General features: G+C 34.4%; 1 protein-coding gene across 2 annotated transcripts in view; it reads right to left on the bottom strand.

Moving 5' to 3' along the window:
- Positions 1–26,545, bottom strand: part of PLXDC2 (plexin domain containing 2) — a 391,914-nt gene that overhangs the window by 48,563 nt on the left and 316,806 nt on the right. For both annotated transcript variants that reach the window (XM_019756009.3, XM_088789077.1), the window contains 3 exons: positions 18,724–18,784; positions 11,101–11,251; positions 9,664–9,702 (listed from right to left, as the gene is read on the bottom strand). In XM_019756009.3, coding sequence (XP_019611568.1) covers positions 9,664–9,702; positions 11,101–11,251; positions 18,724–18,784 — 251 coding nt within the window. The remainder of the gene's footprint in view (positions 1–9,663; positions 9,703–11,100; positions 11,252–18,723; positions 18,785–26,545) is intronic.

Genomic DNA, 26,545 nt, shown 5'->3' with positions numbered 1-26,545 from the left:
TATGAACCACGTGACCCCAGACAAATGACTTAAATTCCTGTGCTTCCGATACTTCATGTATAAAATGGGATTATAATAGTACTTTCTTCATCAGGTGCTACAAGGATTAAATGGGATAAACATGCAAAGCCCTTAGAAAAGTGCCTGGTGTATAGTAACAGCCCAATAATCGCTAAATAATTTTATCATTATTAGCAACTACACAGCAAGGTTTTAAGAATAATTTAAAGCAAAACATGAATTAAATAATCAGAAGTATTAAATTTTATGCCTACTAAGTAGAGAAGGTTTGCTAGAGACATGCCTTTTTCCTTTCTTTACTTGAGAATTTCAAGAAGCTTGAAAGAATTTACAAATGAGAATTTAAAAAATACTGTACCTAGTTTATGAGAAGCACATCAAAATTTCTGTCTCTTTTAATTTAGTTGCTGGATATATTAATTTGCATCCTTGAAACGCACAGATCTTACGTGTACAATTCAACAATTTTTTATAACTGCATATACAAAGTAACCATCAGCCCAATCAAGACATAGAACATTTCCATGCCTCCATAAAGTTCCTGTATCCAGTCCATCTTTACCACCCCAGGAGGGGTGGTTACTATTATTATAGATTAGTCGCACCTATATTGAATTTCATATAAGTTGAATCATGCTATAGGTACTCTGTCATGCCTGACTTTCTCTGCTTAACATCATGTTTGGAAGATGTGTCACTGCATGTGTCAGTAGTTTGTTTTTTACCCCTGATGAATAGTAAGTATTCAATTTGTTTATTCTTTTATTGCCGGACATTTGGGTTGTTTTCCATTATTGGCAATTATGAATACAGCTGCTATGAAGAATCTTGTACAATACTTTTGTGGATGTATTTTTTCTTGGATAAATACATAGAAGTGAAATTTCTGGATCAAAAAGGAAGATACTGTCTGTTTTCTAAAGTAGCTGTACTATCTCTCACTCTGATCAGCAATGCAGAAAATTCCAGTGTGCCATGTCCCCTCAGTACTGGTGTCCTGTCGTCCTAGCTATAGCCACTATTGTGGGTGTCAAACGGTATCTCATTGAAGTTTTAGTTGGTTATCTTTTAATGATTAATTTGCAAAAGTTCTTAATATTTTCTGGATGCAAGTCCTTTGTATTTACAATATGTATACTGTAACTATTTTTCTCCTGTCTGTGACCTACCTTTTCATTTTCATAACAGAGCTTTTGATGAACAAAAGTTTTCCATTCTGATGAAGTAATTTATCAATTTTTGGAACAGTCTTCTTAGGGGCTATTAAATTTATTAAATCTTTCAAAGAAGCAACTTTTGATTGTGTCTGTCATTTGTCTATTTTCTACTCAATTTTTTGCTACTCATCTTGTTTCCTTCTTTGTACTTATTTTGGGCTTAACTGCTCATTTTCTTAAACTTCTTAATTTGAAGGCTTATAGTTCAGAGCTATAAATTTCCTTCTTAGTACTTTTTAGCAGCATCCCACAAATTTTGGTATGTTGTATCCACGTACTCAGTTGTGATACTTGCTAATTTTCCTTGTGATTTCCTCTTTAATCCTTATACTATTTAGAAGTGGTTTTACTTTTCACAAATTTAGGGTTTTTCTAGGTATCATACTGTTGCTGAATCATGTTTATTCTTCTGTAGTCAGAGTACATAGGCTACAAGATTTCAGTCTTTTGAAATTTATCTTTATGGTTCAGCGTATCTTTGTGACCATTCATTGAAAAAAAAAAATCTATATTCTGTAGTCAAGAACTGTGTTCTATAAATACCAACCAGATCAAGATGGTTGATAGTGTAGTTTAAATCTATATACTTCCCAACTTACAACATTTTTGGTCTAATTTTTTAAATATTGTTATGTCTTCCTAATGAACTGATGACCTGTTATCATTTTAATACTTTGCTCTTTACCTCTGTTAATACTCCCTGTCTTTAAGTCTATGTATTCTGATATTTTTATAACCACTTTATGGTTACATTTGCAGGGTATATATATTTTTGATCATTTTACCTTCAAGCATTTTATGTCATATATCTTTATGTTTCATGTACATCTCTTACACACAGTACATAATTGCATCTTGCTTTTTTAAAAGTCAGTGTGATAATCTATACTTCTAACTGGAGTTTTCATTCTCTTTACCGTTAATTATTGATATGGCTAGATTTGGGTCTGCCATTTTGCTATATGCTTTCTTTGTGTCCATCCATTATGTGACCCATTTTTTCTTCCACCCTTGCCTTTTTTAGGTTAAATAATATTTCTTAGAATTCCAGTTAAATTTGGCTCTACGTTTTTGTATTTTTTTCTTTAGTGGTTGCTGAGCATAATGTTAACATGTGTTAAAATCACTTATGGTTGAAATTTTATTCAACAAGTTGTTAATTCATTACTGCAATTGAAATAATAACATTTGGTCACAGTAGCTAACAGCGCTGTTATTAATTAGTGTTAAATAATTAACTCCTGTCCTTCCTATTCAAGATACATGTTAAATCTTGCATGGTATTACTTGAGGACTGCAAAATAAAACTAAGGCAAAAATTAGTTTTAACGGAACAGCAAGCCATTGAAAACCTAGCTGTTGACAAAGCTTAAACTGAATTTGCCATTTATGGATTCAACTACTCTCTTTAAAACCTTATGCCTTTTTAAAAATAGCATATCTTTTTCTCTCCATCAACATTTCCTCTTTTTTTCCCCCTTAAACTGGATTAGATCAGCATATACATGAACAATAAGCATTGGTAATTCAAGTCCACATGAAAAAATTCAGTATTGAAATTATAAAACCTTCATCATTTTGTTCTATGTTCTATCAGTAGCATAAACTCTGAAAATCAACATGAAGGGGGCAAAGCGTTTTCCAATGTGATTTGAAAAGCGTTTTTCTTTCTGTTTTCCTATGCTGGATAACAATTTTTTAAACTATTACATTGAACAATGAAATTGCAATTTTTGCAGGTCAATAATGGTAAAAAAAAAAATTAGTAATTTCATATGGTTCAACAAAATACGGAAAATGTCACTGTATTTACTAAAATAATAATTGCAACAGCTCAAGTATACTAATTTTCACATACTATATTAAAATGAGTCATGAGATATAACAGACATAATGCTTTTGGGTCTCCTGCCTCTGCTGAACAAGACACATTCATTCCATACAGACAGAGGTAATTTCTAGTGGCCGCCAATTCAAATGTTGTTTTAGGGGAGTCATCAGGTATAGGTAAGGACCAATAGTGAACTCAGAGTAAGACACTTCATTCTTATTTTGGGGACTCTGGCAGAAAGAGTTCACTCAACTCTGGCTACTCAAGGTGTGGTCTGTGAGCTGGTGGTGTCTGCATGACCTGAGAGCTTGTCAGAAATGCAGTGCAGAGGCTTGGGCTCCACCCTAGAACTACTCTAGCAGGAAATGCATTTTAATGAGACTCCCTCTTCCCCCACTGATTCTGATGCTTGTAATAATTGTGCAACATTGCATCAGACTACTCGTCCACAGCTCAACTTTACACGGGAACCACTGGGGGGTTCAAAAATATGATGCTGGATCCCAGCTCCAGAGATTCAGTTTAGCTGGTCTGGAGAGCAGTCTGAGCAATAGGGTTTTTATAAGCTGGAATAATATAATTAGGTGAGAATGACCAGATGATTCAAAGGTACAGAAAAAGTTGAGAACCACCACTCTGGATAAAATTTTAGGAGTGAAATCCTGACTCTAGGGATATTCAAAATAGCATCCTGAAGTATAAGAAATGTTCACTACTATGGCACATCCATACTTAGAATAGAGTTAGTGTGATCATGAAAAGTAGCCAAACAAAGCAAAAGATAAAACCACATGCCAAGATAGTCTATGGTTTTAGAAATAGAAAGTGATAGATATTCAATAGCCTGTCAAAAGGAAATAACATTTTTCTTTGCTTACAAGACTGTGATCTATGCGGAAGAAGTAGATGAAAAACGTACCAAGGGAAGGTGGGGGGGGAACGAAAGATCTGTTACTTTGATGATTTATGTATTAAAGTAAAAAAATAATTCGACTGAATGATAAATGAAACGCTAGACACTTGATCTGTCACTACAGACTAGGTAATAAAGTATAACCTTAGAAGTATTCTGATGTAAAGTCTTTTTGGACAGAAAGTCATATGATATATTCAGAAATAAGAAAGTAAACATAACAGAAACAAAGCTTAGACCAGCCATTGCACGGGTAGTTCATTCAAAGTGTATCTGTATTAGCTCTTTAAAATTACTTTGCAGGTTTGTACCTTAGAATTAACTTAGTCAAGTTCTGTAAATTGCTTAACGTAGGTATTTTGACATCTCTATGATGGAGACACCACTTTTTGACTAAACAATGCAGCCTTTCAGAATCCAGGCTTAGTAAAATTCCTAGAAATAAGAAGAAATGGCAAATACAGTACTACCTGCATAATACAGCTGCCTGGAGTGCTGATGTTATTTAAATATTATTAGCAATTAACAACTTATAGTCAAATATTTTCAAAAAAGAAGCTTAACTTTATCAAAGGAAAGAACCTTTAGAAAAACCAAAAGAGAATGCAGTTTTTGGTACTTGGATAAATCTTAGCCAACAAATTTTAAATAATAAAATCAAATCACTGGACTTCAGAGCTTGAAATAATTGTAACATTCGCAATATAGCAGAATGGCACAATTCAATTTGCTAAATTGAGTTGAATCTGGTTGAAGATTTTGCTTTTCAGTTAAAAGATCTTGACATTGATTTAGCTTACAACCCTCTTTTCAGCCCTGGATGTAATTTTATCCAGTTTGCATCTTGAAGACATCTACATTTCTATTTAGGTGATGAGTACCATTTGAAAGCAACCTAATCAAATGCCAAAAAATGCATTTAATAGTTGTGTCTGCTAAAATATGTAGCTAGGTCATTCCTTTGAATAAGGTTTTGCCAGGATCTGAAAATCCAAAGAAAATACGGTTCATTTTATTGTATTTACTTTTTATCACTTTTTCAAGTATAGTTGACCATCAATATTATATTGGTTTTAGGTATACAGCATAGTGGTTAGATATTTATATAACAAGAAGATGTAGCTTTAAATACATATAACCATTACCTACAGAAATATATATATGTACATATGTTTATATATATAAATATAATAAAAATAAAATAAAATAAAATATAATATAATAAATATATATGTATATTTATATGTATACCTATTTATACATATAATATATATATAATTTATATAATATATATACACATATACATATTTGTATATATGTAGGTATATAAATATGTATATGTATATATACATAATATAATACATTATTCTAGGTACCCCTTAATGGTGAATTAAACTTGAATCTCTAGGGAAACCCAGTAGGCTGAAAGAACTTTAAGCTAGGTTTTAAACTTAAGCTACTGAACAGCCCTGCAGTTTGTAGACCACATGCCAGTTATACAGACACTACTACTCAAATACACAGAAGAGTCAATGCATTGTGATTTTCACAGAAATGATAAAATGGAAACTAATGCATAATTACATGGGAAGGGTAAATTTCATTTTCAAACACTTACAGGTACAATCAGTTGTGACAGAAAAGGAAAAGAACATAACAGGTCTAAGTAAAACACCCTATGGTGGCATTCCCATCTGAAACTTGGTTGTAAGAGACCTGTACTGCAAGGGAGCGGCAATACCATGACCTTGTGAAGGACTTGGAATCTGCATCAAGGTCAAATAGATTCCCATCCAGCTCAGCCACGTACCAGCCAGGTAACCCACCCTTTTAGTAACTTCATGTCCTCAGCTATAAAATGAAAATAAAAAGAGGACCAACTCACAGGTCTTATGTGAATTATGTGAGGTAATGTATGTATAGCATTTAGAACGGTACCTGGAACATACGTAGTAAATACTTGGGAAATACTGCTTTTTCCTCTTCTTTTTCTTTTTCTCCTCCTCCCCTGCCCCTTTCTTACTCTTTCTTTTCCTTCTCTTCTGTTTTTCACATAAATAAGGGACAGGTATGCTACTTGATTAGACTTATGAATTACTCTAAACTTAATATTATAAACATGCAACCAGTAATCTTTCAGATGGAGATACAGTGCCATCTTTTTGTTCTTGTTTAGTGCCTGCTGATTATTCTGTTAACTTACTTGGACATTGTAAAGCAGAGGAAGACAGTTTTTTAAAAATTTATTTTAATCTTTGTTAAATTTATTGGGGTGACAAAGGTTAGTAAAATTATGTAGGTTTCAAGTGTACATTTCTATAAGACATCATCTGTATATCACATTGTGTGTTCACTCCCAGAGTTGGTTCTCCTTCCATCTCCACATATTTGACAATGCCATCTTTAGATAGACTCTTCTGAGTTTTTGCGTTCAGCCATTTACAATGGTCAATCAATACTGTATCTTACTAAGGGGGCCTGCACTCAATAGGTATCATTCTCTTGGTATACTTTTTTCATGTTCTTTTCTCCAAATTATTTACAGAGCTTGAATTTCCACTCAACCCTGAATGCTAATAAAACGTCTCCAATCAAACAACTAGTCTGAAACTTCCAGAGGCTCCACCTAACCTAAAGGGAGCAGGAAACTCAATGCACAATTGAAAATTCATCAGGAGGAGAGACTTAGCAGACTATAACTCCTTTGGGTCCTGTAAATGAGAAGCCCTGTTGTGTGCTTTTGGGGGTCCAGCTGCTCAGAAGTATTTTATGCTTTGATATCAAAGATGAAGGAAAATCGTCTAGAAAGTTACTGTATAATCATGTGAGCTGTGGATTCCACTAAGCAAATCAACTACTTTAACCCATAGAAATATCTCATAAAGACTCAGAGCCAAGGTAATCCAATATCTAAAGATGATGTATGGAAAGGTCATTGGTTTCTAGCTACATATTGACTACTTTGAAAAATGTTACCCTTTCCAGGAAAATACAGACCACTAAATTAAAATGCTTTCAAGAACAGCCAATTAAATCAGGAAATTAAATCAAGAAATAAAATGTGAGAAACTTCTTTGCAACAGTATATAGTAATTTACAAAAATTTATTAGCTTGCATTTAAAAATTTCTCAATAAATGTGAGAAAACATTTAAATTAGGTATCCTTTTTATCATTACCTCAATTTTGCAACATATTAAGCTGGAGGGAGAGGGAAAAGACAATTCTGAATTATTTTTTCAACATGTTTAATTAACTAATGAAGCTATATTTAAATTGGCAATCCTTCCTGCATATCTCCAGAGTATAGAAAATAAAAAGCAATGATAGCACGCTATCCTAATGAAGGTACTGTGAAAGTAATGTGTGATTTCTCTTAAGTACTCTTTGGAAGGAACATTTATCTTAATACTGGTCAGGATGGTCTGCTCTAACTATACTTTAAGGAAAAGTGCTTTATAAACAACCCTAGACATGAAAAGAGTTCTAGTGTATAGACATATTTGAAGTCTTAATGTGATATTTTGAAATTCTGATGGATACCTGCTGCAAATCAGTGATCTAAATATCACCTGAAAATTCAACATTTTTTTAATCATACAAAAAGAAAAAAAAATCCTCCATTTCAATCTTGGAATTTACTTAACTTGATCTCTCAGTATCATAAGGTCGTTCTAATGCACTGAGTCAAGAAGATCTTCAGTTTTATGATTCCTTGCTGCATTAAACAAAACTAAGGATCTTCCTTAGAATAATTGGCAATATGCTATAGAAAATTATTTCCCAAAACACTAAGTCCCTGAGCTGCTACTTATAAAAAGGTTTTATGACCAAATAAGAAATGCTAGACACTCCATCCTCACTACCATCTCGCAGGTTCTTTAGAATATATGCCCTCTGAAAGCAGGCAATTTGTCTAAGCTTTGTTCACCATCATAGCACCAACCCTGTAACAATGCCCAGCCATTAGCAGACAATCAGCAGGGATGAATGAATGAACGAACAACCGAACATTAAAAGCTTTGAATGGTTCTCCAGCAAAGAAAATTCTTTCGTTTTTCTCTCACCCAGAGTATCTCACATCTATTTAATCACAGGAATCTTTTGTTTGCTTTTAGTAGCACTATAGAACATTTTATTTAAAAAGAAAACATGAGAGCATAGAGAATAAAATAACAAGTATGCTTGTTATCACTACCCATGTTAAGAATTAACTATAACAAATACAACAGAAGCCTCTTGGGGACCCCTCCTCCATTTCGTTCATCTCACATCCCTCCCTCAAATGAGATAACACCAACATTAGGACTTATACTCACATGAGACTTACTAACATCCTGTTCTGAGAAATCTTGAACTGGGGGAATGCTAAAGTCCCTTTAAACACGAAGATTTTAACTTACTTCCAGCTAGTATATATTTTGCAAATGGTCATTTTAAAGCTAGCCATTTACTGCATTAATGCAATGAGTAAGAAATAACTAAAATACACTATGATGCAGAAGCAAGACAACGGACCACTGATGTAACAATAATAAATATTAAGAGGCTAAGCTGCTTCTCTTTCAAACAGATTGATATCATATCTAAAGATACTTATATGTGTCTATGTATATATCTTAGGTCATCGTGTGTGTATATATACATGTAGGTACATATACATACACCCACACAGTGACCTAAGAAAACATAGAAATATTTGTTACCTAACCTAGCCTGAGTAATTTAGGAATTATTCTGTACAATTAGAGAGGAAAATATCCTAACAATTTTGACTTACAGATCACCTGGGGCTGCAAAAGTAAAACTGTGTCTAGATCAATGTCACAGCATGTCCACATTTACATAACAGATACTGCTAAGAAGAGGAGAACCCCTTCCAGAGCTGAATAAACAGTTACTAATAAAAAAAAAAACACACACACAAAAAACTCTTTCATCAAGATCCAGCATAACATGAGAGAGAAGCAAAATGAGGTAACATAGCTTAACAGGAAAAGAACTATTTTTAAAATTTTAGTCAATATTTTTCACAGCTTTGTTTTGGTAAAATATTTCTTCCTCAAATTTTCCAGTACCATTAGAGATACTTTTCAATTGCCTTAGGAAAACTTTATGCTCTAACTACATATTTTATTTTTGTCCCTTGCTTCATATAAACAATAAAAAGGCCTAACACGATATATTTCCATAGCGCTCTATTTCTTAATCTTATTTATAAAGGATATTGAAAAATCAACTTAATGGAAAACAATTAAGTTGAACCCAACACCTGTGCTGTGTAGATAATTACATGTACAATTAAATCAAGAACCAGAACAACAAAGAATATAGGAAGCTGTGCCGGCGTATTGGCCCTAATCCTCTCCATCTTAATCCCACCCATTACCCCAGCACCCCATATGTCAAAACAACGAAGCATAGCATATAAAATTGTCACTTCATCATTGGTCATTGGTGTCATGTACTTTTATAGGTAAATGCATGGATTAGAATTTCGTTCCATTCTTGAAACCATTTCACTTTTTAAGCCAACCCACTGAATTCTTCTCCTGTTTGATACCATCAGAAAGTGAAATGTTACCTCAGTCTTTATTTAGAAGCCCCAAAACTCATTTCTCACATTTAAATGAACGTAATGGTTTAGGATCTAAAAATATTTATGAAAGTATCAATTCTTACCTCCATTATCTTTTAGATGAAGTGCTATCTTGGTGTCATCTGAAAGAGAAATTTAAAGATATTACAACAGAAAAAAATTTAAGGGTGCACAAATCTCACGAGCAGTAACTCTCTACTAATGCCTTAACTATAACATGATGGATTTTTATATTTTACTGAGTTAATTTCTAATTCAATGAGAGTAAGTCCTAGCTTACATGACATAATACTAAAATTTCTTACTGAGATTATAAGATCAAGACTTTAGTAAAGTATAATATGATTGTTAAGATGTGTGAGAAAAGTACACTGTTATAATTTTAAATTAAAGTACATTTATTTTTAATATTACAAAATGAGTTTTTATCATTAGACTCTATAATTATGACCTTTTTTGCTCATTTAAAAAATCAAGATCAAGAAAATTCCAAACTAATTGGAATAATAAAGATTTGTCAATATTTACAAATTTAACTTCAAAAGTTAAATGTTTATTCATTGCTAATAAATCTGTCCAACATCACATGTGAAAAAATCTTGTCCTTAATGAACAAAAGGTAGGACATGCTTTTTCATTTTAGTGGTTATACTTCATTCTAAAGGGTAGGATTCAAATTACCAAAATATTTTCACAGGCTGTATAACAACCTCAAAATAATATGGATTAAAACATAACATAAAAGCAATAAAATGTATTTAACAGCTGTCCTCCACCTCTCTTTATTCCAGTTAACTTTTAATATCCAATTAAATTACAATTAAAAGTAAAAGTTTCAAGTTTAATTTCTTATTCAGATGAAAACAAGGTTTATGATAGTAAACAAGTAAGGCCATTCTTCCCCCTCTCAAAGCTTAATCTTGGCCAAGTAGTCTCACATTTCTCTTTGGTGGTCCCATTCAGAATAGATAGTTAACACATTTTGGCTCATATACCTCCTCCCCCAATGAGTTGTACCCATGCATTAATGTTATCTGGTATTTTCCCATTCCCTGGCAGAGGAAATGTCTTCCAAGGGCAATTTCTGTGGCTTACACAGTGCCCTCTATTTTTATTGACTGTATTCAGGAAAATATTAGAATTGCATATGAGTAGAACTATCTATTGTTCAGAATCCAAAAATCAATGACCATTTTATACGCATTTGCCTTTCTATCTTGTGGCTAAAATGTTGAATTCAATTTCTGCAAAGTTTAGCAAAATGAAAAGAAGTCTCTATTCCTTTACTAGTGAAAACAAGTAGCCACTAGTGAAAGCTGTTAATAAATAGCACACAGTCCATTAAAAGAATCCCAGCATATATTTTTATTTCATAACAATTTTGCGTTTTTCCCTTTAGAAGTCCCTTAGAAATCCAGTTTGCTAAAGGAAAACCTCCCCTCTACAGAGTGACCCTGGTGCATGTCAACTCTGTGACATTTCCCTCCTTTAGGAAAAAAGCAAACATATCTCTAGGGCACCTTCTGTGGGCAGGCTGGTGGGCAGCTGGGATGTTGCTGCTCGTCTCGTGGTGGTTAAGACTCTGAATAGTGTGGTTGTCGGTCGTATGGTGGTGGTCGTCTGAGAAGAACTTTCCACAGGCTCTGTGTTCTCACACATCTTTTCTTTGGACTAATAAGAGAAACAGATGGGGAAAAAAATTTAAGAGTGATCATATATATATATATATATATATATATCTTAAATGACATCAAAGAAGCTGGTCTATAAAGCACAAAAGAGTCTCACATCAAGATGAGGAACAAATTATTTTTGTACAGGACTATATTTATAGATTTTTCTCATTTCCCATTTATAAAGTATGTAAAATAGACAAGAGAAAAACTGGATATAACAAAGCATTTCCATGTTTAGACATTTGGATTTCATCATTTTCTGCTGTTAATCTTTCATATTTTTATCTTGCCGTAAAATTTATCTCTAAATTTTATATCAATACATTTGTACAAGACATGATACCAAAAGGGAAAAGTTCATACAAGAAGAAAAGCATGTGCATAAAGACAAGTTTTAAAACAGGCTTAGGGATGTGAAGAAAGAATGCATTCCCTTCATATCAAACTGATAATGATAAATTCAAAAAATTGTGCTGCTCCATACTCAAAGGAGTCTTTATTGTTTTAAAAATAATCCACCACAGATTGAATAGATAGTTAAAATTTTGTTTTCCTGTATGAAATATTCAAAACCAACCAGGCAAAGGATTGAACGGCACTCACGTAGCTTATCTTTACCCTAGCAGAGCTACACTGAGGACACCAGGAACAGGTACATATCGTCTTTTTCATTCATAGCTCATAAAAATAAGTCCTATAACCTTCACCAGTAACGATCTTCTATTTCCAAACCTTTATGGTTTAGAAGTTGGTGTTTCTTCCCACCTCCTCTTTGTACTTTAAAGAATTTCATCCCTCTCATGGGCCTTGAGTAGAAGATACCTATTCTGCAAATGGATGGTATTCATCCCGCATTTGAATTTATTATTACATAAATACTTTTCTTAAACTCTTTTTGTTGTTAGTGAAGTACAATGCACCAGTAGGTTAGGAAGAATTCCTGAGAAGGCTTCCTTTTCACTAATTGGAGATGACACAGTTTTATTCTCTACTTTAACATCCTAGGGGCCTATTCAATTCCACCAACTTTAGGTCCTGCATCTTCTCAGCTCCAATGATTTCATTATCTCTTTCTTGACTCCACTTTAGTTATCATCCCCACACCCTGGATCTTATATGAAGTTGGAAATACTTTAGTTCTGAAATCATAAATTCAGTTATCCGATTTTCAGCCTATCTGTGTACCAGTCTGTTCACTCCAATTCGTCTTATCCTGTGACTACATAAAAAGCCCAACCACAATGATTGTCTTCCTTTAAGTCTCCTTTTTTCCATCACTTCCATATCTTTTCAGTAACATCAAGCATCTCACCCAGTTATTTTTCCCATATGACCTTTTCAGAAAATCAGCAACGCTGAATATAGTAAAAAAAAATTTACCTTTTCCCTGCGTGCTCCAAAGCCAGGTCCAGCTGGAGAACCATCACACCGCCCCCCCCCCCCCACCCCGAGCTCTGAAAACTTAGCTACTGCATCCTCTGCAGGTCCTTCCACGTTGCTTGGCAATACTGCCCTCCCATTATCTTGAGTATCAATTTCAAACCCTCTCCATTCTACTCACAACTACAATCCTATAACGCCCTTTCCAATTTTTACCCAACGGGCTTACCTTTTATTTCCTAAATGAAAGAGTCATCAGCAAGAATTCTTTAAATTTCTTTACAAATCAGCATTCTTGCTTGAATCTATATTAACCTAGTCTTCTTTCCTTCTGTGATAACAAATGGGCTCTATTATCTATAGCTATCCTCTCAATCTCCACTCTGGCCCAACTCAGACCACCTTCTCAGATATTGTGAACTTGCTCATTTGATCCCATCCTTTCTCTTCAGTGTTCTAAATTTCTAATTTTCTGCTGTCTTAATACCATTAGCACTGAAACATACTCAAGTGTGTCCAATCTTATTTTAAAAACTCAGTCCTCCCTCTTCTCCACAAGGCATGCTGACATTATTCATTCACAGGCATACTCCCAGAAAAGCTGGTGGTCTTCTCAGACTCCCAGTTTCCCCACTTATGAAAATCTTGTTTTACCCAGTCCCTCTTAACTGAAATTTCTCATGCCGATGTTCCTAAATATCTCTTTATTTATTAAACCTTCCATGGTATACTCTTGATACCTCAATCAGCATTTGGCACAGTGGCCCACTTTGTAATCTTGGGTTTTGTGACACACGTGCTCATCAATGTTCTATATGTCTCTAATAACTCCTCTATTTCCTTTATTTTGTCTGTACCTCCAAAGTATCATTGGTTCTTATGGACTGTTTTTGATTCATCTTTTCACTGTATGCATTCTCACTAGCAGTCTCCTCTACACCCATGATTTCAATTAACATCTTTATGTTGATTATTCATAAATTTATGTTGATTATTCATAAATCTATTATCTTCCATCCACATTTGTCTCTTGGATTTTAGACCTAAATATTCATCTATTGACTTAACATATGCATATGGATGTCATAGACATCTCAAATTCAGTAAGTCTAAAATGGGACTTGCCACATAATAGCCTTCTCCTGTGTTTTTATTTCCAAAAAAAAAAAAAAAAAAGGGTGTTATCAGACACCCTAAAGTTTAAAGTAAAATCTTGGACTTCGCTTGCTTATGGCAGTAGAGGTAGGCTAAAGACTCTAAATACAAGTAGAATATAATACTAATAGATTTTGGATAAAAACGTGAATTTTAAAGCATTACTAGGATCTTCAGGAAGTAAAGAAAATCTCCAAGGGTGTCTTTCTATTGTCTTCCCCACAAAACAAAGCAAAGCAAAAGCTGCGTGTTATAAAGACAGGTAGAAACAGTATACATTAAGTACAAAAGCAGGGTTTGCTCTAAGGGCAAAAATGTCAAAAAACACTATTACTCTAAGAAGATCAAGCCAGTGCCAGCAGTAGATGAGGGAGATAAATCTAAACCTCTCCACCTCACATTAAGGCAGGGGCATATGGTAACCTTTAAAATGCTCCGGTTCCCATCATCAAACCCTCTTTGGTGGAAAACATCACCTATTAAGGTCATAGGGATTCCTATGGAATAAGATCAAACAAACATGCACTCTAATTAAAGGACACACACACACACACACACACACACATACACACACACACAGAAAGAAAAAGAGTACTTGGGCAAAGAGCAAAACTAATGAATGATATATACTGGGATCATCCAATGTAAAATATATAAAAATTATTTATGAAATACTTAAAGACATGAAACATAAAATTTTAAAATGAGCTAATAACAGACTATAAAAATGACTTGGAAGATTTAATAAGTAGTCCAATTTAAATTTTTGAAACAAAAAAGTATATTGATTGAAATTACTACCTCATGTATAGATTACATAGCAGATTAAACAAGATGAAGGGAGAATTAATAAACTGGCAGACAGATCTGAAGAAATTCCCCAGGATGCAGCATAGAGAAATGAGATGGTACACAAGAGACATAAAAGGTACAAAAGAAATGATGAGAAGCCTATTTCCAAAGAGCTCAGAGTGTGAAAAAGAGAACGGAGAAAGTCTGAATGAACAGTACATTTATCAAACTTGATACCCAATAAATTAGAAAACACATTCTTTTTGAGTATATGTAGATCATTTTTTTTAAATTGCCCATGTGCTAGTCCACAAAAAAGTTCCAACCAATTTTAAAGAATCAGTATCATATATGAATAGAATATGCTCACTAACAACAGTTTAATTAGGTTAAAAGTCAATAACAAAAAGAGAAATTTAAAAAAATGTCCATAATTTGGAAAGGCAATATAATTCACAATTCAATGTAATTCCAATAAATATGTTAATGAGTTTGACTGATTGATTACAGATCCTGACTAGTTGAATCTAAAATTTATATGAAGAACAAAAACCCCCAAATAGTCAAAAAACTTCTGAAGAAGAAAAACTAAGGAGACTTGTCCTATGGATAGCAAAATTTCTTATAAAACTGTAGTAATTAAGACAGTGTGATATTGGTCAGGGCATTAACAAATTGAGCGTTAGGACAGGAGACCCCAGAAACTGACTTTATGAAAACTATCTAAGAAAGAAGTGGCTTTGAAAGAAATTGCTAAAAGGATTATTGAATAAATTCTGCATGAAATTATTCATAAGGGGGGAAAAATCCCCACAAATTTGGATTTCTACCTCCTACATAGAAATCAATTCAAAATGGAATACAGCTTTTAATGTAAAAGACAAATCTTTAACACATTTAGAAGAAACATATGAAAATAACTTTATGAAGTTTGGTAGAAAAAGTCTTTTTAAACAAGCTATACATACACACGAAAATAACCATTAAAGACTACTTAATCAGACTCATTAAACTGTGAATGAATGGTAACTAAATAAAATCATAGAGAAGTTGAAAAGACTAAACCAAATCTGGAAGAAAATATATACAACTGGAATACTAGCTAGAACAATAACACAACAAAAATAAATAAGATGACATAAGAAACAGAAAGAAGCAAAACTCTCATCACTTATAGGTGATGTGATTGTTTCAATAAAGAACCACCAAGTGCCTTGAGATATGTTGTCTAAATTAGCAAGAGAGTTTTGTAAGGTGGCTATATGTCACATCTGTTATGTCAGTTATATATAATCAATGAAGACTTAGTGTTCTGAATAAAAAGAGAAAGGTAACTATTCAATAAAAAAATGAGAAAAAGATAATGAACAGGCATCTCACAGAAGAGGAAAGACAGAAGCAGAAACACAGAAGCCAAAAAGCATACGAAAGTACATTCAATTTCATCAACGATTGGTGAAATGCAAATTAAGTTCCCAATAAGATACCATTATACATCCATTAGATTTTCAGAGATCAAGAAATACGACAAAACCAGGGTTATCAGGATAATGAAACAATGGGAACGCGAAGCAGTTCTAGCACTGCTGGTAGAATTGAGTTGATAAATTGGAAATGATTTGACATTATCTCTCAAAGTTGAACATTTACCTAACTCACATTTAGTAATTCCCCTTTAAGGAATATTAGAGAAACTTTTGTGCCTTTGATTCAGGAGACAAGCATAAGATGTTTTTGAAATAGGAAAAATCTGGAAACAATCTCCATAAACAAGAGACTTGCATCCCAGTATGTAAAAAGTGCCAGGGACATCACGGCATATTCATACCACAGGATATATATACACGTAGCTATGAAAATGAATAAACCGCCACCACAGGCACTGGCATCATCCTGGGTCAGAGTGAACAACAAAATTCTGTGTGATGAACCCAAAATTCAGAATAGTTTTATTGATTTTAACAGGGAGAGGCAAGGATGCAATGGAGCAGGAGCCAAGAGCCAGTTTCACAGTCATCAGTAATTCTATATCTTAGCTTGGGTAGTACAATCATCGATATTCATTTTTTTATTGTGTTTTAGAACTATACTAATACTATACAAATGTTTAAAAGATTTTTTAAAAGAAAAGAAAAAACAAACATTAAAACCCTTGCATCGTTCTCATTTCCATTCGACAAGCTACCTAAGCATCCCTTCACCACACCCTGTGATCACCACCACCATTCTCATTGTTTTAGTTCAGATCATTAGCTTTTTGGCCTAAGTTACAGCTACAGGCAACTTATTGGCTTCTTGTATCGTAAACCAGTATTTACCCATAGCCAGGGTCATTCTTTAAAAAGTCATTCGGATCAAATCATCCCCTTAATTCAAACCCTTCAGGTAGCTTTCTTTTGTCCAAGATAAAACCCAAACTCCTTCAACTTGTCACATTTTGGTCCCTGCTTACATCACCAATGTCATCTCTCGCCATTCCTCTTCTAAGAACTCCAGTTATCCTTCAGGCATCACCTTAAATCTCACCTCCTCAAGCAAAGCAAACCTTCTCTTACTCTACTTGTAGTTCCTGTATCATTGCCTATATCATTCTCTAAGTGCAGCCCTTCGTCCAGTGGTCTAGCTACCCTGCAGGACACACTTCCTACACTCTTACATTACTGGTGCTTAGAACAGTAAGTAGTAAGTGCTCGTATTAGGATTTGCACTTAGTGAATAAACTCATCTCACAAGATCAGAATGAAAAGGTAACCCTGGTTTTAGGCACAGAAAATGGACCTTGTTTACTTACCTGTAAAAGAAGGGGAGAATTGCTTGTTCAAAGGAAACACTGAATACTACAGAATACAATAGAATACTATTGAATACTACATTCTAAGTTCCTTGCCAGTAGAGAGTAATTTTTTCTTTTAAATCTTTGTTATTTGTAGTGCTTAGCACAGGCCACAGAACATGGTAAATTCCCACAAATATATTTAGGACTTAAAATATGATGGATTCTTCTCTATCGCCCATGGTTCATGGTGGGCCTATACTGAAGCAAGAAAATTAAGATGTCTGAATTATACCCTTGATCTTTAAACAAATATAGATATTCAATTTAAACATTTTTAATTGAGGTAACTGTGATTACATGAAAGAAACATTATCCTAAAAACACTATGACTGTATCAGTGTATTTTCTTTTTGAACTATATTTTTAAGTAAGTGAAGGGAAATAGATGCATTAGTATATATCACTGTAATCACCCAAATGAATGTCAAAAGTTGATTAAAGTTCAAGAATGTTCTCAAATATGTATTTATTAAGATATTTATGTGACATCATAAATAAAAATCAATTTAAAAAAAGAATCTAGTAACTATTGATCACCTAATAATTTTTAAAATAGCACTTTGACATGATTTGCTTTACTGAATGAGAAAAGTTGTTTATTTGTTCATGGTTTTTTAATTCATATCCTAAAACTTAACGAAGGGAGAAGAAACACTTTGCTTGTTCATAAACAGAATATCTTTATGTGACCCTGAAACAAGAGTGTAAATGAAATTCACCAGGTTAAAATTGCTTTTGCAACTGTATACACTTGTTTGAAGCACTTTACTGCATCATTGTCTCCATCATGGTTGCCTGGGAATTACTGTTTCCATGTTATATCATTTCTAACTTCTTACAGCCTAAAAATTTGCTGCAATCAATCTTTTCCTCCATACTCTGGCTTCGTAATTTGACTGAAAAAGATGCAAAATGGCTTCCTAGATCTTAGAAAAGCAGCAAGTGTTTTGGAGAGCTACCCTTAGTTCATGGAGATTCAAATCCTGGTTCTACTATTCCCTACGCACATACCCAGCTCTGGATACGCTCACTCCACAACTCCCCCCACACCTCCCCTCACCCCTCCCTGGTCTCCACTTGGTAATATGGGGCAATAACAGCTCCTACCTCACAGGATGGATATGAGAATAAACTGAGAAAAGACTTAATACATGCAAAGACTTAAACCCAAAGTCTGGCACATATTAAGGACTCAAAAACCACTGGCTACTTTTATCAAATTAGATACTATTTCCATTAAGTTGTAGCAGCTATCTATGACAGCTTAGTCCTCTCAATCTTGTCATAATAAAGGGCATGTGTACCTCTTCAGGGCATCCACTGTCCACCCAGTCCTGTCGATGGCGATCAAATCCACTCGAACATCTTCGGAGAAGATCACATTGCAGTTCAGAAAAGAGAGCAGGGCGTGAGGGGCAAAATTAAAAGAAAAAGATCAGTAAGTAGTTAATTCCCATACATGCAGTTTAGCACAACATAAGCTTTTTACTACAGAACTGTTAAGTGGAGCAGCAGTGAAGTATTTACAGCGTTCTGTGTAAAAACCACTACTACGTAGTCATGTGATTAGGGTCAAACATGGCAGCAAACAACTCCACTGAGGTCCATGCAATGGGCAGGACACCTGGATCCCTCCCCATGGGGAAGACCAACCACTAGTCTATGAAGTTGGTTGTCAAATATTTTGCAGGTATCATTTTTTAGGATTTCAGATCTTTTAAGATTTAAGTTTTTCTTCAATTTTTAAGTTTAAGACCCACAGTATCACAAACTCTATTGTGCAGTAAAGGGTTAACTCAGCAGGATTGGGGTGTTCAAACCCACACATTCCAAAGAAATAACTGGTCTTTGTTTGGCGCCTGGGAGAGATAACCCCTAAGCCCTTTTAATATCCTGCCAGATAAGATTGTCTTTGTACACCTCCGGTCTTGGGCTAAGCAAGTAAGTTTATGCTAACAACATGATTTATGGTGAATGTCTGTTTTATTCACCTGGAGCCCTGGGCCATGCTGTATCCGTTTGACCTATGCCAGGGATAGAGACTAGATATAAGGTTCGTCATGGAGCATTTCATCTCTCCGTGACTGACCCTCAATAAAAACCCTGGACACCAAGGCTTGGAGGAGTTTCTTTGGTTGGCAGTACACGCTGTGTGCTTTTAGAAAGTGTTGCCGGTGGAGTAAGTGCTGTTTGGGCAGGGACAACTCCACTGGGACAGGACAACTGGAAGCTTGTCTCTCCTGCACTCTGCCTTATGTGCCTTTCACCGTTGCTAGTTTTATTCTGTATCCTTTTGCGGCAGTAAACAGCCACCTTGGGTATAAGAGCTTTTCTGATTTCTGTGAGTCCTTCTAGTGAATCATTCAACCTGAGTGGGTTCTTGGGGACCCCTAACAACACTATAATTAGGCCATATCTAAAAGGCCTAATTTATCAAGGGCTGGGTTAATAAGCATTTGTGGCTTCTTTCTCTCTTCCTTGACTGAAATAATCTTCTGTCCTCCTTATCTACCTAGCTATAATCCATTCATTTTTCAAGACTCAGAAATTACTCTCCAGAACCCCTTACAATAGCTTCGTGATTGCTGTTGCTCACCTCTTACTTTACTATCTAACTTTTCTTCTTTATATAAAATTTCATATGCTTCTGTCTTATTTACCAGACTTGACTGTGAACATTTTGAAGGCAGGGCCAGTGTCATAATATGATCATGCCTAGTATGTCTGACACATTGGTTTTTTTTCATATTAGAAATTCACAATATTTTTTTTGCCAGCCTATTAAAGATTTACATTGTTCCTGGATGTTAATATCTAAGTATACATTTATATATAATATACATGAATCCATATTTATAAGTGTTAATCTGAAGATATAGTTCTTTAAATAAATGGTGGCTGTTCAACTTTTGCCTTATATTTTCCTATAGGGCTTACAGCGCTACCTTTTTTCCCCCCCACTTGTTTTGCAGTGGGTCCGCATGATGACTTTTTCTAAGAATCTCTGCCAGAGATTATGTACTATGACATGAATGAGCATAATTTAATTCAAGTGGAATGTGAAAACAACAGTACTGTCAACACAAAAGACCATATCTATCATTCTGCCCAGACATGACTCACTAGAGTTCAGCTATTTTATGCCTACCATCTGTGTTGAACAAGCTTAAGTGTGGAATAAACATCAGTGTGTGATCTGGCATGCTAACTTTGAGAATGCCCAGTTGGTCAAACCCATCTCTGATTACCCCAAGAGACACTGACATTTAGAGTCTATTTAATTCCAGATGAGTTAGATGGCATTCCCTCTTCTTCTTTTTTCTTTTCAAGTTTAAATATTTAAAAATGTGCATACTGGGCGGCCGGATGGCTCAGTTGGTTAGAGCATGAGCTCTGAACAACAGAGTTGCCGGTTCAATTCCCATATGGGCCAGTGAGTTGAGCCCTCCACAACTAGAATGAAGACAATGAGCTTCTGCTGAGCTTCTGGAGGGGCAGCTGGAAGGCTCAGCTGGTTAGAGCATGAGCTTTCAACAACAAGGTGGGCTGCACCCCCCGCAACTAAAGATTGAAAACAATCTGGACTTGGAGCTGAGCTGTGCCCTCCACAACTAGATTGAGGGACAACTTGGAGCTGATGGGCCCTAGAGAAACACACTGTTCCCCACTGTTCCCCCCTATTCCCCAATACAATTTATAAACAGAAATGTACATACTGACATTGTCTTTTGTGAGATGGGGATATATCGATTTTCTACAATAAAAATATTTTTTGGAGCCACCTGACCACAAATAATTAAATGGGACAGACAGTTTTTAAAATGCAGTTTATCTTCACTGACTCTATTGTAGATGTAGTCAAAGCCAGTGGGAAATACCAACTTTTACCTTCTATTATAACAAGACAGTAGTAAATCTTAAATTTATGGGCCAATTTAAATTTTATCTTAATTAGTCCTTAAATGGTTAAATCAATCCCAGGAGAAAGTACAGAAATACCACATTTTGCTTGATTTATTAAATGATCCCCCAATATATTGTGTGAAATTAGATTCTATTAAAGATATATGATTCAATTAAATAATTCATTCATTTATTCACAATTGATTCCCTATTAATTGACCTGCAGTTTACTGATTGCTAGGGTAGGAAGGATTGACTGGCAAACAGAAATAAGATTTGGTTGGAAAAGTGCATGCATTTCTGTAGCTTACAGTGCCTTAAAAAATTAACACAACTGGATGCTGCTTGTTTAACATTTTTCATAGCCTAGTGCTCTGCATAGCATCTGGAAGCAATTACAAAAAAAGAAAGGGTGTTTGAGTGTGTGTGTATGTCTCTGTCTCTGTGTGTGTGTTGTAAATTATTAAGAAAAAAACACCTTTATGTTATTTCTGAATTCAAAATAAACCAAAAATCACTTTTGAGCACGACTTCCTCACTCCACTAAGCGCTTGTTGGTTTCTCTAAAACACAATGAAATTAACTATGTCATGGTCCAGCATATTGATTTCCCAGCATTTTTAGCAGTGTGAGCAAAGAGGCCGCTTTACATTGTAATCATCTAATACTCCTGTTGAAACGTAAGTTCCTGGGTCTAGCTGAATAAGATTCTCTGGAAATTTGGGTCCAGCGACGTTCATCGTAAACAAGCACATCAGGTGATTCTTACCACAGTGACATCTGAAAACCACTGACTTTCTGTATGGTATGTCCACATGGCAGGCCCCTTCGCACTCCTCCTGCCCCCTGGCTACAACCCGTTCCTCATGGCCTCACTGCCCCTCCCTGAATGTGCTGTGCTCTCTCTTGTCTCTGCCTTTGAACTTGCTATGACTTATGTCTCTAATTAGTGAATCCAGGTGAACCCAAGCCTATCTCCTCCAAGAAGCATCTAGTTTCTTCCCACCTAGAATAGTTAGCGACCTTTTTCAGTAGTCCCCCCTTCTCTCCCTCACCTCGCTCCCCCCAATCAAGTGTTATTACACTACAATTGCTTGTGTCTTATCTTATAAGACTTGGGGGAGAACATGTTTCAAAGGGAGGGCTCGAGGTTGAAGTGCTGGAGTTGGAATTTTGGCTTGGGCACAAAATAGGTATGTAATTTTTCCTATCTAAGCTTGTTTCCTCATCTGTAAAATGAGGCAAGAGAGGTTTTGTAAGGATTAATTAAAATTAAAGCTTGGGACATAGTCAACGTTTAGTAAATATCAGCTGTTTTTAATACCTAAGTAATGACTGTAGTATGAGCGTAGCAAGGTCGACAATTGTTGATAAATGAATGAGATTTTTTTTTATAGATAGCATTTTGAAAAATGTTTAGGAACTAATTCTGTGCACCGTATTAATGTGAAATGTCCTTTACCATCATATTTGGGAATTAGTATTATAGAAACTTACTAGAGGAAATCTAAGTTGCTGTCAAACATGGGCCAAATCTTTATTCAATATTTATAAATAAGACAGAGGTCACATGTTTCATAAATATTTCTCAAAATCTGATTTCATTACAGTGTGAGCTCCTAGCTGTAATAGGTTTCCAATGTTTTTATTTTCAAGTTATTCCCTTCTCCTCACTATTACCTAATTCCAAAACAAATGGATAGAGAGCTATACTTCAAATTAATTGTACTGTTCTCCACTCAATTTCAATGGGGTGTTGATTTCAAAGGGTCCAGCAATCATGTTAAGTGAACCCTGTTAAATACGGCAGCCTAGAAAACAAACAATATTCTCCCAGGTGGCAGCATCTATCCAGTCAAGAGATTAAAGTGTAAATCTCATCAAATCTCTAACTTATCTTAGTTTTGTAGAAAGAATTTTAGACATGATTTATTTAGCAAGGGTGATATATTCAGGTGAAGAAAACAGAGCAAATGTTAAAACACATATGGGTACATGAGCAATACATAATTATTAAAAATGAAGTGTGTTTTACCACATAATTGAACGTGAGTCATTTCATCAGTGAGAAGAAATAGCTACAAAAGAGAATTTAGGAAAATAACTTCACAGAATCTTAAGATTCAGTTAGCAATTAGTTTTTTAGATCAGGAGTCAGAAAACGTTTTCTGCAAAGGACCAGATAGTAAGTATTTTAGGCTTTGCAAGCTGTACGGTTCCTGTCCGAACTAGTCACCTCTGCCATTGTAGCTCAAAAGCTGCCACAGACAAACACATGAAGAAATGGGTGTGACTGTGTTCCAATAAAACTATATTTACAAAAACAGGAAGTGGGTCAAATTTGGCGTACTTGCAGTAGCTTGCTGACCTGTCGTCTACATTGTTATCTAAAAATAAAGGTCTGCAAAGTTCTGAGAACTTGAAGACAAATATCTCATCAAGGTGTCTGCTGATTTAAACGGTCCTTGCAGCCTTAAGTGTATTTATCATAGTGTGCTATCTTAATGGAAAAATCAATTGTACATTTAGTAAATTTTCTTGCCACAGTCTGCAAGAGTGTGAAAAATGACCCTCCAGCATCAAAGAAATGGAAAGATCCTATAAAAAAAAGCAGAAGTATTGTAGATGAGAAACAAGTATAATGGAAAATATCCAGGATTGTAATAAAATTTTTATCATAAGGTAAAATAGATAAATAACAGGTAGACTGAAGGTGTGAGATAGAGGAAAATCATTTTGTTTTGAAATACTGAAAAATTTTAATTGGAAAGGTAGGTCATAAAATTTAAAATTGAGATTATACGCGTTACTCTCAATAAAAAAATTAAAAATCATAGTTCATTTCCTGTATAGGGCGTGGTGATTGGTCCAATTGCAGACCTTAGGCATGAGATCAGTGATTTCACTCCGAAAAATATTTCTCCTAAAATCTAGAAACTTGAGCTTAAAGTTGTTCAGAATCTACATGCCTGAACCACTCTGGGAGTGATAGATGAATCTATATAGAAACACATTACAGGGACAATATTTTAGGACAAATCATGAAATTTTATATCATTATAATATGCAAGGATATGCATATTATGTTTGCATAATATGTTTTATTTAATGAAAGCTCTTGATGTTACTTGTAGCTCAGAATCATGATCCAATGCCAATAAGAACAGTTATCTGCAGAATGCAGAAACTGCTTTAGAGATGAGTTTCAGATGGAAAACTGGGGTCATATTATCTGATATCTGATATCTGGAACCTTGTCATTTACACATGTGGTATCTTGCAGAGATGCTTTTATACAATAAAGGCATTACCTTTCTTCTAGATTTCTAGAAGCGAGAGTAGCCCTAATATGAGATTAAAAGCATAACAATACCTATTCTTTTATCTTATTAAAAAAATTCACTTCTTGTTCCACTTTCCTCTCAAGTTATTGGTAAGAAAAATGCTTTTGTTACTTTTGGCTTTTATTCCCCACTTTCACTAACAAACATTTTTAATAAGGAAAATGACTTTTGTAAATTGGCTTTTTATGCTGAAGTTCTTTGTTCCCATGAGTGTCATCTCCTGATGTCTAGTCTGTTTTCAGTTTTGGGTTGTGTAGGATAAGAAAGATTTGATGCTGGGAGTGAAGCTACAACATTTAGGCTGATGTGAAAAAAAGTGAATCTTTTCAGAACTTATTCTGATTAAAAGCCTCTGCTGAGGTTGGCAAAATATCCTCATTTGTCATTGTCAATGCTTTCAGGGAATGATGGACCTAGTTCCGCTTTAAATAAAAGTTGATGAAATATTCGTTGAAGTTGTGATGCATAAAAAGAAAGTAAATGATACACTGGAGAACCATTAGACACATATCAGGGCAAAGTAATTAAGAATAGCCCGGAGCTGCAAACTTTCAGCATATTTTAATCAGGAAGATGCCAAGTCTACCCAGATTATTAGATATTTGAGTACTTATTTTATACCTACATTAAAAAAATCCTTAAAATGCTACATAGAAGGGGAAAGAGAATAAAATATTCACCCATGTGGAAATAGTTCAAAGCTATTTCATTCAAAAGAGTTGAACTGACTTGTTTTCAATACTAATCTCACAGTAAAATTCAATGTCTATCTTTGCTCTCCATCTAACTTTAAATGCTGCTAGTGCACATAGAAACATGCTGGCTAAGGAAAATTTAAATGATGCAAATTTGGCTGTGCTTTGACTTATACAATCCTGCAGTACTGAGCATCATATATTTTAGATTTTCACAGGCATAAATGCTTTGTTTGGGCATTGTGTTTGTTAATTTTTTTTTTTTTTTCCTTCAAACCAGCAGTGGCTGAAATAGTTAAATCTGAGTTTCTCAGTGACTTCTCTGTGGCTATTTCACCTACAAGAAGTGAATGCGAAAGTATTAGCAATGTAAAGTAAGTCATTTCAGAAATCTTCAATTCTATCAACAGATTATTCCAAGATAGAGTCTTTCTAACTTTTTGAAATAAACCATAGTAAGAAATATAGGTAACATCAAGTATTTAGACATATACATATCTGGGTATGTATGTGTTTATGTGTGTACACTGAAATTAAATATTTGTTGTGATGCTTCTTTTTCTTTCTTTTCTTTTTTTGTTGTTGAAAGATTCATATAAAGGACAGAGACATTTCATTCCATTCTATTTCATTAAAAAAAGTGCTGGTTGTAAGGGTAATTGATAGCTTGACCCTTCTGAACTGCAACCCTTAGCGTGAATAACACTGTCCCAATATATAGTTTAAAATTTTAATCATAATTATGCTTTAGATAGCATTGCCTGGTTTTTAAAATAATCATTTTAATAGAATATTACAGAAAAGTATAAAAACAAAGTGTTATTCCAATGCTAAATACTATTAGTTAGTTTTTTGTCCGACCCAGTCTTTATTTAATGTATATTGTCTTATACCTATGTATTAATTAAATTGGGATAATAACATGTGATAACTTGTTTTTCCACAGTTAATATTATAGTCTGGGTTATATTTTTCCATGTCCATAAATATCCCTTGAGAGTTCATTTTAATGACAGCATAATTTGCATTATATTATTTTATAAAAATTTTATTCAACCTATAAATGAACATGTACATGTCATTTTAACCCTTATAAAAATACACACCATCATCCTTTTAGCAATTCAATGGATTAAAAATGAGGTCCCATGTTTTAATTAGCCTTTCTTATATTACAGGTGAGG

This window comes from Rhinolophus sinicus, chromosome 1, assembly GCF_057876585.1.
Source record: "Rhinolophus sinicus isolate RSI-liver-muscle chromosome 1, RSI-T2T, whole genome shotgun sequence".
In the NCBI taxonomy this organism is placed as follows: Eukaryota; Metazoa; Chordata; class Mammalia; order Chiroptera; family Rhinolophidae; genus Rhinolophus; species Rhinolophus sinicus.
Note: the sequence above shows the minus strand (reverse complement) of the source record. Positions and strands in the feature narration are given on the sequence as shown.